The following is a 13,338-nucleotide window of genomic DNA, read 5'->3' on the forward strand; positions in this document are numbered from 1 at the left end:
AAGTGATTTTGTATTCCAATGAAACTTTCAGGTCCATCTAAATAAGTTGAGAACTGGAACTTTTGGCTCCCAAGTTACTCTTGAAAGAAGGATGCAAATATTCTTAAAGCTCAGCTTGAGTCTTAAGCAAAATTACATTTACCATGGAAAACTCATAATATACAGAATCATTTTGGTCTGTAAAACATCAGATCACCATCAATATATGCATGAATTATCCAAAGTCAATTGAAGGCTCAATATTAATGGAAATTTATTTTTATTATACTTTTCACATGCAATTTGGAGAGAGTATAGAATGGGTAGTTTCACATAATACAACAAGCCACACTGCCTAAAGAGCTACACAGTGTGGCTTGTGTGTCCCAGGCTGGGCACAGAGGATGTCTGCTGGTATCCCAGGGGACAACACAGGAACATTGACGGGAACAGAATGGAAATGACAGTTGCTGCAAAGTGCCCAACCAGCTCACAGAGGCTACTTGCTGCTGATCACAGCAGAGAAAGGCTGCACGGCTTGTTCTCTATCAGGACCAGCAGCAACTGGGACAAGCTGCATTCTTCTAGGCTATACTCTTTGTGGGAAAAGGGTCCATATCTACTAGGCACAGCTGGAGCATATGTTTGTTTATTTTATAACATTTCTAGACTGCCCCATAGACCATGTTGGACTGTTATTTTTAAGCAAGATTCTGCACATTTAATGGGTGGGAAGGAAGTCAGTCAAAAACCTTTACATCTTAGAAACAATGCACGAAGAAGCTGCAGAGCCATGGTGGCTATACTCTGCCAGCAATGCATTTGGCTAATGTAAGAGTGGCCCCTATGTACATACTGATATGTATGCTTGAAATTATTTCACACAAAGTGGGATTTTGACTGGTCCAGTTGCTCCCCTTGCATGGAGCAGTGCTATGTACATGTGCCTTGATTTTACGCTCAGTGAAAGTGTGGTTGGGGATGTGTTTGGCTACCATGGGGGAGTGTTCCAGTGAACTCACTGATATGGCAAGCAGCATTTATATTTCAGGACTGCAGACTCAGAATTCTCTTCAAAAATTTAAAGCTTAAAGTGCAATTTTAGAAGAGATAAATGTGCTATGTAGAAATGAACCTCACATCCTCCCAGATGTCCCAGGAAAAGGGGGGAAAACAGTGACTTACTCTCTGACAAGCTCATTTGGCTCCAATATCATTCTTTCCAGTAAGGTAGCCCGAACGGTTTCATCCTGCATCTTGAGAATGATGATACTACGACAGGCTTCCCTTCGTACCCCAGGGTCTTCTTCATAGTGAAGGGCCCAAAGAAGCAGATCTTTTAAGTAGGGGCTTGCCTCACCGATCTGACCCAGAGCTTCCAGAAAATAAAACGGCATTAATTTCAACACTTGTGCCAGGGAGATGTGCCACTTGAACCCACAGGTGCAGTATTTGCCAGCTATAGGAACAGAACACCTACAGTTGCACATTCTACATCTGGAAATGAAATGATACCTTTCCTTGAAGCGAAAGGGGCACAGGTACTTTTTTTGTGGAAAGGCTTCTTTTGCAACCTTCCCAGCATCATTCATCCTTTAATATACAAAACTGATTATATCCAAAACTATCACTGGCAGATACAAGTAGGTTTGGTGTTTTTGTCGTTCTCATACTTGGGAAATCAAGCTGCAGTTGATTTTGTTGTGCAGTTATGGACTAAAGTTGCACCCTTGGGCATACAAAGTTTGGCATAGTGATAAATCAAGAAGCAGTATGTGTACCCCAGAAGAGTGTTAGGATCCAAAACATGCTTTAACATGGAATTTTGGAGGCAAGGAGACACTACTGTAGCATGTACAAGAGAGAATTACTCCAGTTAGCAGAATACCAGCATGGTTCAATATACCAGCTAGGAGCCATACTAGGATTGACATTAAAAGTGTATTAGCATTTAACATGCACATTCTCAGAATGCAAATAATACTTGCTGGTGCTAATTATCGAAGTCATAGCAGTAAAGGAAAAGGAGTTTAACACCTTTCTCCCCAACTATGATCCTAAAGAAAATCTGTTTGTAGTGGGAGAGTATTTCCCATTGCTGCCTTGCAAAATGTATTTTTGTATTTTTAAAATATTTGCGACTTAAATGAAAAAGCCACATTTAATGTCATGTGCACTCTTGTCTTAAAAATATGATCTAAGTAGTACCTGGTAGGAATCGTATTAGTCATTGACTAAAAATATGGTCTTAGGGAAGAGGTTCTGCTGTGATCATTAGGCTTTGATCCATAGAAGGTGCTACTGCTTGTCTTACAGGGCTGTTCTAAGGCCTAGCAAAGCAATGTATGTGACGTGCCACATACTTTTAATGCTTTGAATGCTATATACATGCAAAGAATTGTAATTATTTATTGGATGAATGCAAACTTTTTTATTCTTCCACCAAGAAGGCTCCCAGATCAGATATCAAGTCAATCCAAAAAAAAAAAAAAAAAAGACAGCCCCTGTCATCAGTCTTTAAGTTTAAAATATATGACACAAAAGGAAAAGAGGACTGGGCAGGAAGAGGAAACAAACAAACATCAACTCATAATGTTACAAAGTTCTTATAATGACTAGTGGGGATAGCAATGGCCTGATCACAGTTCAGAATGGCTCTCAGATAATTAGCCTAGTAAACCAAACTTACTAGAAGAGGTTATAATGCATCCAGAAGGTTTTAGCCTTACAAGGTTGGATCCAAATTTAGTCATACCTCTGTCCCATTGATTCAATAGGTCAACTCTAAGCATGATGAAGCCTGGATCCAACCCACAATAAACAAACAATAAAAATGCAATTTGAAGCACACTTACTTGGGAGTAAGCCCTGTTGAACTCAGTGGGACTTCTAAGGGAGCATGTGTAGGATCACATTGTTAATCTAATTCTCATATTTTGCAAGATATTCTCTATTTCATATGCAGTTTAACCTGTAAAGGGGTTGGGACTACTGAAATATTTCAGAATTAGTTCTGTAAATGAAGTAATACCAATTCCAACAATTAAAATCTCCACAAACGTGAATCAGAATTTTCAGGAAATGGCTCTTGAGCTTCTCAGACAATGCCCTAAAATTATTTGTGAGTTGGGAAAAGATACAAGTGGAAAATGTCAGGCTTTCAGGTTGTACAATACCTCTGATAGCCAGAGCCTTTATTTTGCAGAGTGGGTCTGTCTGCATTATCTTAAAAAGGCATTTAAGCACCTAAGAAGGAAAAAGAAACAAATGAACAGTTGTTAGCAGACTGTTAATGGATTGATTGTTTTAAGCAAGATGATTATGGCCAGATATTTACCATATTGGCCCAAATTAAAATCAATACATCAAGACTCAAACTGAAGCTTGTTCAGAGCACAATGTGAGTCCCACCAAGACAAATATAGTCAATTAGTCATATATTCTGATTTGCCAGGTGCTTTCAACCTTTTTTACAGGAAAAAGGCAACTTTTATTTCATTCATATCCTTTATTTTGTAGGTCCATCTTTCCATTATGCATAATTCTTTTCCTCACCCAATAGGATAATTCAAAGCAGCATGTGGAGAAGTGTCTATATTCTTATAGAACAGGTGGGCAGACTTCAGTCTTGTGGGATCTACTTAGGGTTTTTTCTTAATTGGAACCCTGAGATCCACCAGCCAAAGCCAGGTTCAAGAAGCATACAAATAGATCTGGTTTGTTAGAGGACTTGTCAGAGCTGAGAAGAGTATCTGAACCTGGAACTCTGGGAAATTAAACAATCCACAATTAACCTAACAAACTAGGTTACAGTTGGATGACACAATAAAAACTGTGGATTGAAAGCAGAAGTGATGAGCATACCAGAAGCAGTGTGTTTGCTGCCATTTGACCCTGAGCCTTCATAGTTTAAACAAAACAACCAGTCACCAGTTCGTTCCATGGCAGAGTGGGGACTAGAATCCATATTGCCTGAGTTCCAGTCTTCTTGGCTAACTACTACACTGCACCAGCTCTTCCACACTGGATTATGATTACATGCAAACTGAGATTAGTATGAAAGAATTCTGAGCCCAAGAATTAATTTTGTTTGCAGCTTTTGAGCACCAGAACTGAACGGAGCTCACAATCCCTCCACAAAAAGTTCAGTTCTTGGTTGCCTGCCTTTGCCATATATATTTTTCGAAGGACTTATTCTATTGCTATTGTTAAACAGTCAAGTACCAGAAATTCTTGCTGGTCTATTGCAAAGCACCCAATTATGTGTCACTGTTACAGACTCTTGGAATAAATAAATGGCAATCACAGCTGAATTATCTTGAGCGTTGAGAAACTATATTCTAAGCTAAAAGATACAAGACTGACTTTCAGGACAGGTTGACTGGCATTCCATGAATCAGATCCAAGCCCCAAAGCAACTTCAGCTGGCTCCACTGGCTCTACTTATCCCTCCACCCCAAAATTATGGTAGTGATGGTTCCACTCCTAAATAATATTATGGATGTAAGAAACATTGTTAAACTTGTATTGGAACATTGATTCAACTAGTATAGTCTAATATCCAAGGGTCTTTCCCAGCTATACCACCTGATACCCTTTTAACAGCAAGTGCCCAAGGAATGAAATTGGACTTTCTGCATATATAGCTCCTATGCTTTACTATGCAGCTGTCAACCTTCCCCAGGTGAGCACATAGAAACAGAGTGAGTCAGAAGGAATCTCCTGGGCCTTCTAGTCTAACCCAACTCCAGCCAGCTCTGCTCATGACATGCCTACCATTTGCAAGTAAAGTCCTGACCGCTAGATAATCCCAAACAATTTGGCCCAAGCCGCATGTAACAAATATTGGCTTCAGTGGAAGATGCACATCCCTATCTACATTAAAAACATCAAGGGCACATCCACTTTGAATGAACACTGCAGTGCAGATATGGGGTCACTTGCCCAGATGTGAATGCAACATGCAGAGGCGTATCAGCTAATGTGGAGAGCCAATGTGGTATGGTGGTGAAGAGTTCTTGGTATTGAGCTCAGTAAGTAACTTTGGGCTAGCCACAGACTCGCAAGCAAATTACCTCATGGGGTTATTATTGTGAGGATAAAATTGAGAGGAGGAGGGAAAGTATGTAAGCCACCTTGGGTTCCTTGAAAGGAAAAGCAGGAAAGAAGAAAGAAATCAGCTATGCAGGCAGAAGACCAGTTCTGAAAAGTGATCTCAATCGGTGGATTGGGTTGTCTGATTATCCATGAAGATTATGTCAACACACCATCAATATCTGTGTGCGTTTGCAGGGAGGGCGGCTTAATTTATCAAGATGATTTATTATAGGAAGGACTGTATTGAGAAGCATGGCTTTTATCCAACAGTGTCATTCCAATAGCACAGATGCTGTCTGGAGAAGAGGGTAGCTTCCAAGATTACAGAGATTAATTCCATTCTTTTATACAAGAGTGGAGTTTTTCCTTACCTGAATTCAGGCCTGTGTTAGACATTTTGACCACTCACCGTCTCTTCTTTAATCTTAAGTACTCCAGCTGCCCAGCAGGCTTCTTTTCGGACGGCTACAAAGTTGTCTGAGAAACACTGGAGAAAACTAGGCAGCAATCTGGCTGTCATGAGTTTCAGCAAGCCAATCAATGACAGAGCTTCCACCCGCATCCGGTAATTTCCTCTTTTCAACCTCTCCCTGAAGGCACAAGTCAGTCCTTAACGAACAGTGGCTGAGCTTGGTTGTGCATCCAAGACTATTCAGACTTGGGAGCCAAGCCAAGCCTATGCAAAGTCAAAGGCAATTAATTACAACTGTTCTAGTGTAGCAGAATCAGCGATAATATGGATCCTCATGCTTATTAGCTTAAAGAATGGCACACATGTATCTACAGCAGCAGCATTTCCGAAAGAACTTGTTTAACTTAGGCATGGATCAAAGCAGGTGCCGCAGAAGTAGAAGGCATTTCCACTAGCAAGTGGGATGGAGAGGATCTGCTTTCTGGCAATTCCACATTCCTGCCTGTCACAGTTCCCCCACCCCATTCTCTTCCAAAGGTCCTGCCAGTCCTCAGGAAGAGATTTTCAGGAGGTATGTGCAGAAGAAGGAAGAGGAAGCTGGGAAGCCTTCTCCTCATATAACTAAAATTATATTCCTACCACTAAAATTAGGATCAAACCATGGTTTTTGTGCATTTTAAAATAATCAAAACTACTTTTTAACCATTATCCTGCTTGTATTTTTAACAAGAGAATACTAAATTAATCTACAAAAGTGTTGATGAAAGGAGTAATCTATAGACCCAGCAGCCATAGGGTCTATAGGACCTATCCCTCTGAGTTTGGAGACAGCACTCTGACTGCAGAAGGTGAGTCAGAAATTCACTCCTTTGCAGCTGGCACAGAAAGAGCTTCACTGACTGCCCCCAGAGGTCAGAAAAGTGGCCTGAAAGGAGGAGGAAAAGGAGTGTTCTAGTGCTGGAGGAAGGGAGGAGACTGGAAAGGCCAAGATACGATTTATCCTGAGCCTTGTAGAGCCTCCTTCCTTCCTCTCCCAAAGTGCCCTCAGCCTGACAGGGCACAGGAAGCTTGGAACCCTGCAAGCCTGGTGCCTTCCGAGTGGAGAAGGTACAGTTGATACGACTGCACTCTTAATTATTCTCCTTGTTTTAACTTTACAATGTTCACTGCTCCATTATCTGCTTGGGTGTAGAGAGGTATACAAATACTCTAAGCAAAAAAATAAGTGAAAGAAGAGTGCCCCATCATTTAAAAATTGCAGTAGTTTATTTGTTTATCTGTGCTGTCTGTTTCCTATGCCAAATGAACAGCTAGCCTGAGCAAGCATCCATCTATTTTTCTAGGGATTAAGATGGCTATTACACAGCATAGCTCTTACCTGAGCTGGTCATGAACTTCTTTCCCAAGCTCCAGATGTCCCAATGCCTTAGCAGCTGCCTGGCGTACGTCAAATTTCCAATCTGTCCACATCAGCTGAACAATTTTGTTCTTGAGATCCTATGTAGGGGAGCAAGAGTTAAAGTATCTTCAGGCAGAACAGGTGCATTAAGATATAGACATGATTCAAAAGACCTTGTTAAAACATAAGAGGAGCCAGGCTGGATCAGACTAAGAGCTTATCTAATCCAGTGTTCTATTCACAAAGTGCCACTGGTGGTCCACAGGAAACTCACAAGAAGTACACGAGTGCAACAGCACCCCTTGATCTCCCAAGCAGCTGGTGTAGAGAGACAAACTGCAAGACACATGTACACACACAGTTTTTTTGTATAAAAGTATGGCTTAAATATATTTGTGCTCTGTTGAAAGTTACTTTTCTGATCTGTGAATTGAGCAAACCTTGTCTGCTCAGCGGTCCTGCACAACTCTACAGGTAACTAGCACCACTTATTTCAGTTTTGCTTTCTAATTCAATATTCTTTTTCCAGAATTTTTCTAGACTTCAAATCTACATGTGTCTTTCTGAGGCACATTGTTGATATTGTGCTTTATATAAGGTGGCTACAGTCTGTTTAAATTCCACAAGTTCAGTAGGAAACTGATTTAAAAGTAGGATTGATATAGTTAATATAGCTGTAAACATCTTCTCATCAGTAGTAAGGATGTGAAGTTACAAATGCTACTTGTTCTGATGCAGCTAGATGGGCAGGTTAAATACTAGCCAATTATTTGAGACCATAAGAAGAGCTGTGCTGGACCAAGGTCTATCTAATCCAGCATTCTACTAATGCAGTGGCCAAAACCAGCTGCCTGCAGGAAACCCACCAGGAGGATATGAGTACAACACCACCCTCCCACCCATAGTCCCCAGCAATCAGAGCATATCGGCACATTGCCTTTACTACTGGAAGTGGCATAAATCCAGCTCAACAACATCCTTTTTTAGGTGCAGTGATGAGAACAGCATGCAATGTTCTAGATATGTATATAAGGGGAGTATGATCTTGGCAGTTTTCCCAGTTACCACCTAACATGGAATCTTCCTTCATCAGAGCAACCACACATTTCATAGAACTGCCCACCACAGTGCCAAGATCTCATTTTTGATCAATCACCACTAGCACAGATTCCATTAGCTTATAGCTGAAATTGGGATTTCTTTGCCTCAACTTGCATCACTTTACATTTGTTTACACTGAACATCATTTTAGAACAGTACACTTCTTTCTCCCTTTAGTGTCTCACTTTAGTGCCTTCACTTCTTTCTCACTTTAGTGCCCACAAAATACCGTGTAGAATTATTGGACATCAGCTTACTGATACATGTTAATACACACACATATTCTGATTAGCCTAAAACACTGCAATGTTCTGAATAACTTTATTGAAAAAACAAAAATAAAAACTTGAATTTGTATGTGTGACGTTCATGTTTTTGGTACACTGTGCAATAAAGAGTTCTTTTAGAACAGGTAGATGTCTCTCTCTAAGAATGGAATTTCTAGTAAGCTTTGACCATGTCAAGAAAACAGCACTACCAGTACTTTTCCCCCATGTTAAATTCATGAGGTAAAGCCATACCTGACTGACACTCCCACGAATACGAGACAATGTTTTACAGGCCAAAACCCGACGTTTCCACTGGTAGCTGTTCAATTCAGTTGCCAGTAAACAATGAACCAAGCCCTGAAAAGGTTACAACAATAAGTGATAAGCCAAAAAGCGCCAAATAAACATAGCAGAAGATACTCAGTACAGAGATGACAGATGCAGGATCTATTTAGAGAGGAGGAAGCATAACCACACAGAAGGATAGGTGGCCTCCACTTCCCGTTATGCTTTAATGAAAATGCATTAAGTATTTTTTAAAGAAATTACTTTCTAGTTGTTATTTTATTAACACGTATGGTATGTTTCCCACTCTTGGATGCACACCCTAGTTGTGGTGAGGAGGTCAGAGAGTGTCAGAGAAGCTGCGAGTGCTAGGAGGCCAGACCACTAGGCTGGTCTCCTAGCAGGGTCACCCAAGGCAGAATGGTCAAAACTGACACCAGATTAAGATGCAGCCAGTTTCTTCAAGAGTTATTTATTTACATTCTATACCTCCCGACACCAAAGTTCACTGGGAAGTTCACAATAGGCAATAGTCGCATCATCAGAGGAGAATGGATATCTCTGATGATGATGGAGGCAAAGAAACTCCTGAAGGGAAGCTACTGAGCAGCCGCAGTAGTTGAGGGCAATCTGGTGGACAATCTTTCACAGACAACACTGGGGGAGGATCGTTCTGTGACACTCATGCTAATGCCGGTTAGTACTGTGCAGAAGGTGGCAATGGAAACCACTTCTGTATATTTCTTAGCTTGAAAACCCTATAGTATGAGAAGATGAGGTCAGAAGGCATGCAACCCACTACTGGGGAAGAGCAAAGGAAAAGTGCAGGTAGCACTGTCACTAATAACAGAACTAGATTAAATTAAAGGAAGTCTGCTGGCTGACATGCACAGAGGTGAAAGGAATATTCAATGCAGTACAACATAGACAACTGGAAGAGGAATGGGAGAAGTATGAATCAAGGCAAACCTAAAACCATAAAGCAAGAAATGGAACAGTTGTTAAACATGACAATAATTGCTATGAACAAACTAGACTGCAATGAGACATTTTCCATCAGACAATGTTTTACTTGGGAAATGACAAACTCAGGAGAAACAGAGTGGCTGTAATACCTAGGCAAGATGCAACACAGGCAGTAACGGGTTAGGAGGCAAAGTCTCCTTTCCAAAGATTTTGGAAACTGATTGATTTATGATGCTCCAAAGACATGCTGTTTGTTTTGAGATTATGGATACAGATGCAGATACAGATATAGATGCACTCTCAGAGTAACTTACAATAATAAAATATAAAGTACAATAAATAAAAACCATGGTGAACTATCCTTTTTGGTGACAGTTTTCTCACAAGCTGATGTCTTCTAGCAAGCAGAATATTCCTATGAACTTGAAATACAGAATTTCCAGTTAAAATTTCAAAGAATTTTCAAGGATTAAACACAGCAAATTTCCTTTGTACTGTGATATATTGGCATCCTTTCCTTGACATTGGGGACATATGGCTACCCAACTTCAAAAAAAGGGCAGAAAGGGGACTTAATTTTCTCATCAGTTCTCTGCTGAGCAAGGGAAGGGCCTCCTTCAGCCCAAGGCCAAATTCCAATGGCATCCCCACAGTGGATGAGGCCAAAAGCAAAAGGAGCAGGGGCAAAATACCAGCACATTTTAGCCTGAAGTTCTTTCTGTTTCTTACTAAACCTTAGGAAAGTCATTCCAAACTTTCAGAACAGGTAAACAACTGCTGAAAAACCACCAGATACTCAGTGACTGGAGAAAAGGGGGTGTGGCCATCTGGGAAACTAGAGAGGCTGGACGTGGCCCCTGCATGGGCAGGGCTTAGCCTGTGGGCTTAAGGTTCTGCATCTTTCCCACTGAAAAATGTGTGAGCATCAAACACAACTGGCCATTTATCCATAATGAAATACTTTCCCAAAAGAATGCCCAGCATGAGATTTTATACAAGGAAGCTGGAGCTGGCCCCTAATCAAATTAGTGTTGCACTACAGGTCCGGCATCTTCCTTTTCTGCAGCATGCACACCTTGTGCCCTAAACAGTGTTCAGTGCCTGCCTTCAACAGTTATGGCCAAGGCTGAGCCAGAGAAGTATCAGTAGGCCATGAGAGTTATGCCCTCAACTAATCCTTTCTCCTGAGCCACTTACTGTGCATTTGCTAAGCCGAGTTAACAGAAGAACAGCCTGATCTTCTGCAGCACTGTCCGTGTGATTGAAAATTTGGGACAGAATCCTCTTCACAACTGAGAAACTGGTCATGCCCTCCAGTGCCAGGGCCTGAGATGCTGTCCAGCTGTCTGCACTATTCCCTAAGAGCAAGAGCAGAATCACTGCATGATGCAACATGCTAAAGCAGTAAAAAGGAGAGCCCATTCCTGGCTGACCCAATAGGCAAAAACAAACTGCACTTTAGGTTTAACACTCTTCTTTGTATTGTCAAAGAGTTTGCAGTCCAAAAGTTCTGTGACTGATCATCTCAAGGGGGCTGAAAAACTGGCTCGACGAAGTAGGCCAGACTTCCCTAACTTGTGCCTTCCAGATGTATGGCAGGATTATGGGATTGGAAGTGCAACACATCTGGAGAGTACCAGAGAAAGGCTGAGATTGGTCTTTGGTCTGATCCATGACAGGGCAGCATGGCTTGATTGTAAAACATCTAAACCCCAAGCCTTAATCTAATCTCTAGCTAGATATAAGTAACCAAGGCCTTTGTTTCCAATGGGGCTTAGTCACAGCTAACCTTAGCTGGATCAGGGACTTAGTCTGACATACATCTGAGTACTCTTTGTTGAAGAAAATGTTACCGTGGTTTTGGAGACAGAAGTGTCCACAAGCACCGTTTGATATGAAAGAGAAAAGTCACTGTCCTCACCATTGAGCAGAGCATCCTTCATGATGGCCTGTGCGTTTTCATTACTCTGCCCTATAGCATAAAAGCACACCGCAGCAGCCATTCTCACATGGGCATCTTTATCAAACAGAGTATTTCGAAGTAAAGGCTGGATTCTCTCTGGTATATCCTCAGTTGTGAATACCTTTGCACCAGCTTCTATTCCTATTACTGAGAAAATCAGAACGTTTACATGTACATGTTTATGTCTGCTACATCAAAATGATGGCAGATTTTAATATGTGAGGTTGTTTGGTTGACTGATTAATTGTCCATTCTATATATGTACTTGCAGCCCACATAACACCGATATTGAAAGAACTCCATTGGTTACCAATTGTGGCCTGGGCCCAATTCAAGGTGCTTGAGTTGACATACAAAGCCCTAAACGGCTTAGGCCCTGGTTATCTTAAGGAGGGCCTGCCCCCATATGGGCCTACCCAGCCTTTGAGATATATGCAGGGGGCCCTCCTGTGTGAGTCATCCCTTCGGGAGGTGAGAGGGGTGGCTGCTAGGAGGAGGGCCTTTTCTGCAGCTGCTCCACATATTTGGAACGCACTCCCCAAGGAAATTCGTCTGGTGCCTTCTTCATATTCTTTTCGGTGCCAGGCAAAGACCTTCCTTTAAAAAAAATATTTTAATAGTTAATGCCACTTGACCTTCTGTTTTATATTTTTGTCCATATTTTATTGACATTGTATTTTAATATGTTGTAGTTGGTTTTTATTGTGTTTTATCTTGTGACTGTGAGGCGCCCAGAGCTGCTGTGGCACAATTGGACAGCATACCAATGTTTTACATACATACATACATACATACATACTTACTTACTTATTGCAATACCAGAGCAGGATTTGCAATACCAGAGCAATACCAGAGAAACAAAACTTAAATGATAGCTATTTCCAGTAAAGGCAGCTCATACCTGTCTCCTGACTTATTTCTTGGACTGCTTGAGACTGTTCAAGCACAGCAGATGCACACATAAGTATCGCATTGATCCGGTTATGAACATGCACATCTACTAGATCTCTAATTAATCCTTCTATAGTTGCTGACTGCCACCGAGGATCTAAGCATTGAGTAGGAAAAAATCACAAAAACAAGAAAGGGAGGGAAATATTATTCATGGCAGAGCTATGAGACTGCTATCTCTTTTCATATGAGCCACCAAAGCAGCCATGACTGGCAATTGTAATGGAAATAAACAGGAAAATGGCCATGAATTTGAGTGTACTATTGCCCACATGATTGGAATACCCACCATATTTCCAAGCAGCCTTCCACTGTTGCAGCATAGTCCTGCGGATAAGAATCTCCTCAGGTACATCTTCTTCAGGTCTCCTTTGGCACTTTCTTTTCTTCCCAGGTGGTACAGAGAGTTGAACCTCTCCCGTTTTAGCAAAGTCTTCAATGAGGGTGGGAGGTGCTGTCCAGTGGATGGCTCCCTTTTGCACCCTTTGAACTGATACAACAGAATTTTAATGGAAACAGGCTACAGATTTGTAGCTGTCCATATTATTGTATTTATTTATTTATTTATTTAAAACATTTCTATGCCGCCCCATTCGCCGAAGCCTCGGGGCGGCTCACAACGTAAATTAAAATATAATACATTAAAAATATAAAACAAATTAACAATATAAAATAAGTCGCCCTGGCCAGTGCCACAATAATAAAGACGTGAATGAATACAGCAATCAAGACCTAACAAGAAAATTTGCCTTCTCTAGGTTCCCTTCAAATTATAGCCAATGAATTAAAGAAAACTGTCAATATCCAAATAGTTAAGTATGGTTTACACAGTAAATGTCTGGATCAACAGGAATCCTCTTTCATAAAGTTAACATGCAAGAACACAGAGAATTTGGGTATTTGGGAGCTTTGATAC

At 41.1% G+C, this 13,338-nt stretch overlaps 1 protein-coding gene across 1 annotated transcript in view; it reads right to left on the bottom strand.

Annotated features, from left to right (window-relative positions):
• HEATR4 (HEAT repeat containing 4) overlaps positions 1 to 13,338 on the bottom strand; it is a 32,139-nt gene that overhangs the window by 6,322 nt on the left and 12,479 nt on the right. Inside the window, 9 exon segments of the mRNA XM_044435715.1 lie at positions 1,165 to 1,354; positions 3,156 to 3,225; positions 5,486 to 5,666; positions 6,867 to 6,985; positions 8,510 to 8,614; positions 10,706 to 10,866; positions 11,430 to 11,618; positions 12,373 to 12,519; positions 12,712 to 12,912. Coding sequence (XP_044291650.1) covers positions 1,165 to 1,354; positions 3,156 to 3,225; positions 5,486 to 5,666; positions 6,867 to 6,985; positions 8,510 to 8,614; positions 10,706 to 10,866; positions 11,430 to 11,618; positions 12,373 to 12,519; positions 12,712 to 12,912 — 1,363 coding nt within the window.

This window comes from Varanus komodoensis, unplaced genomic scaffold (assembly GCF_004798865.1).
Source record: "Varanus komodoensis strain SLA01 unplaced genomic scaffold, ASM479886v1 scaffold3, whole genome shotgun sequence".
Lineage (NCBI taxonomy): Eukaryota > Metazoa > Chordata > Lepidosauria > Squamata > Varanidae > Varanus > Varanus komodoensis.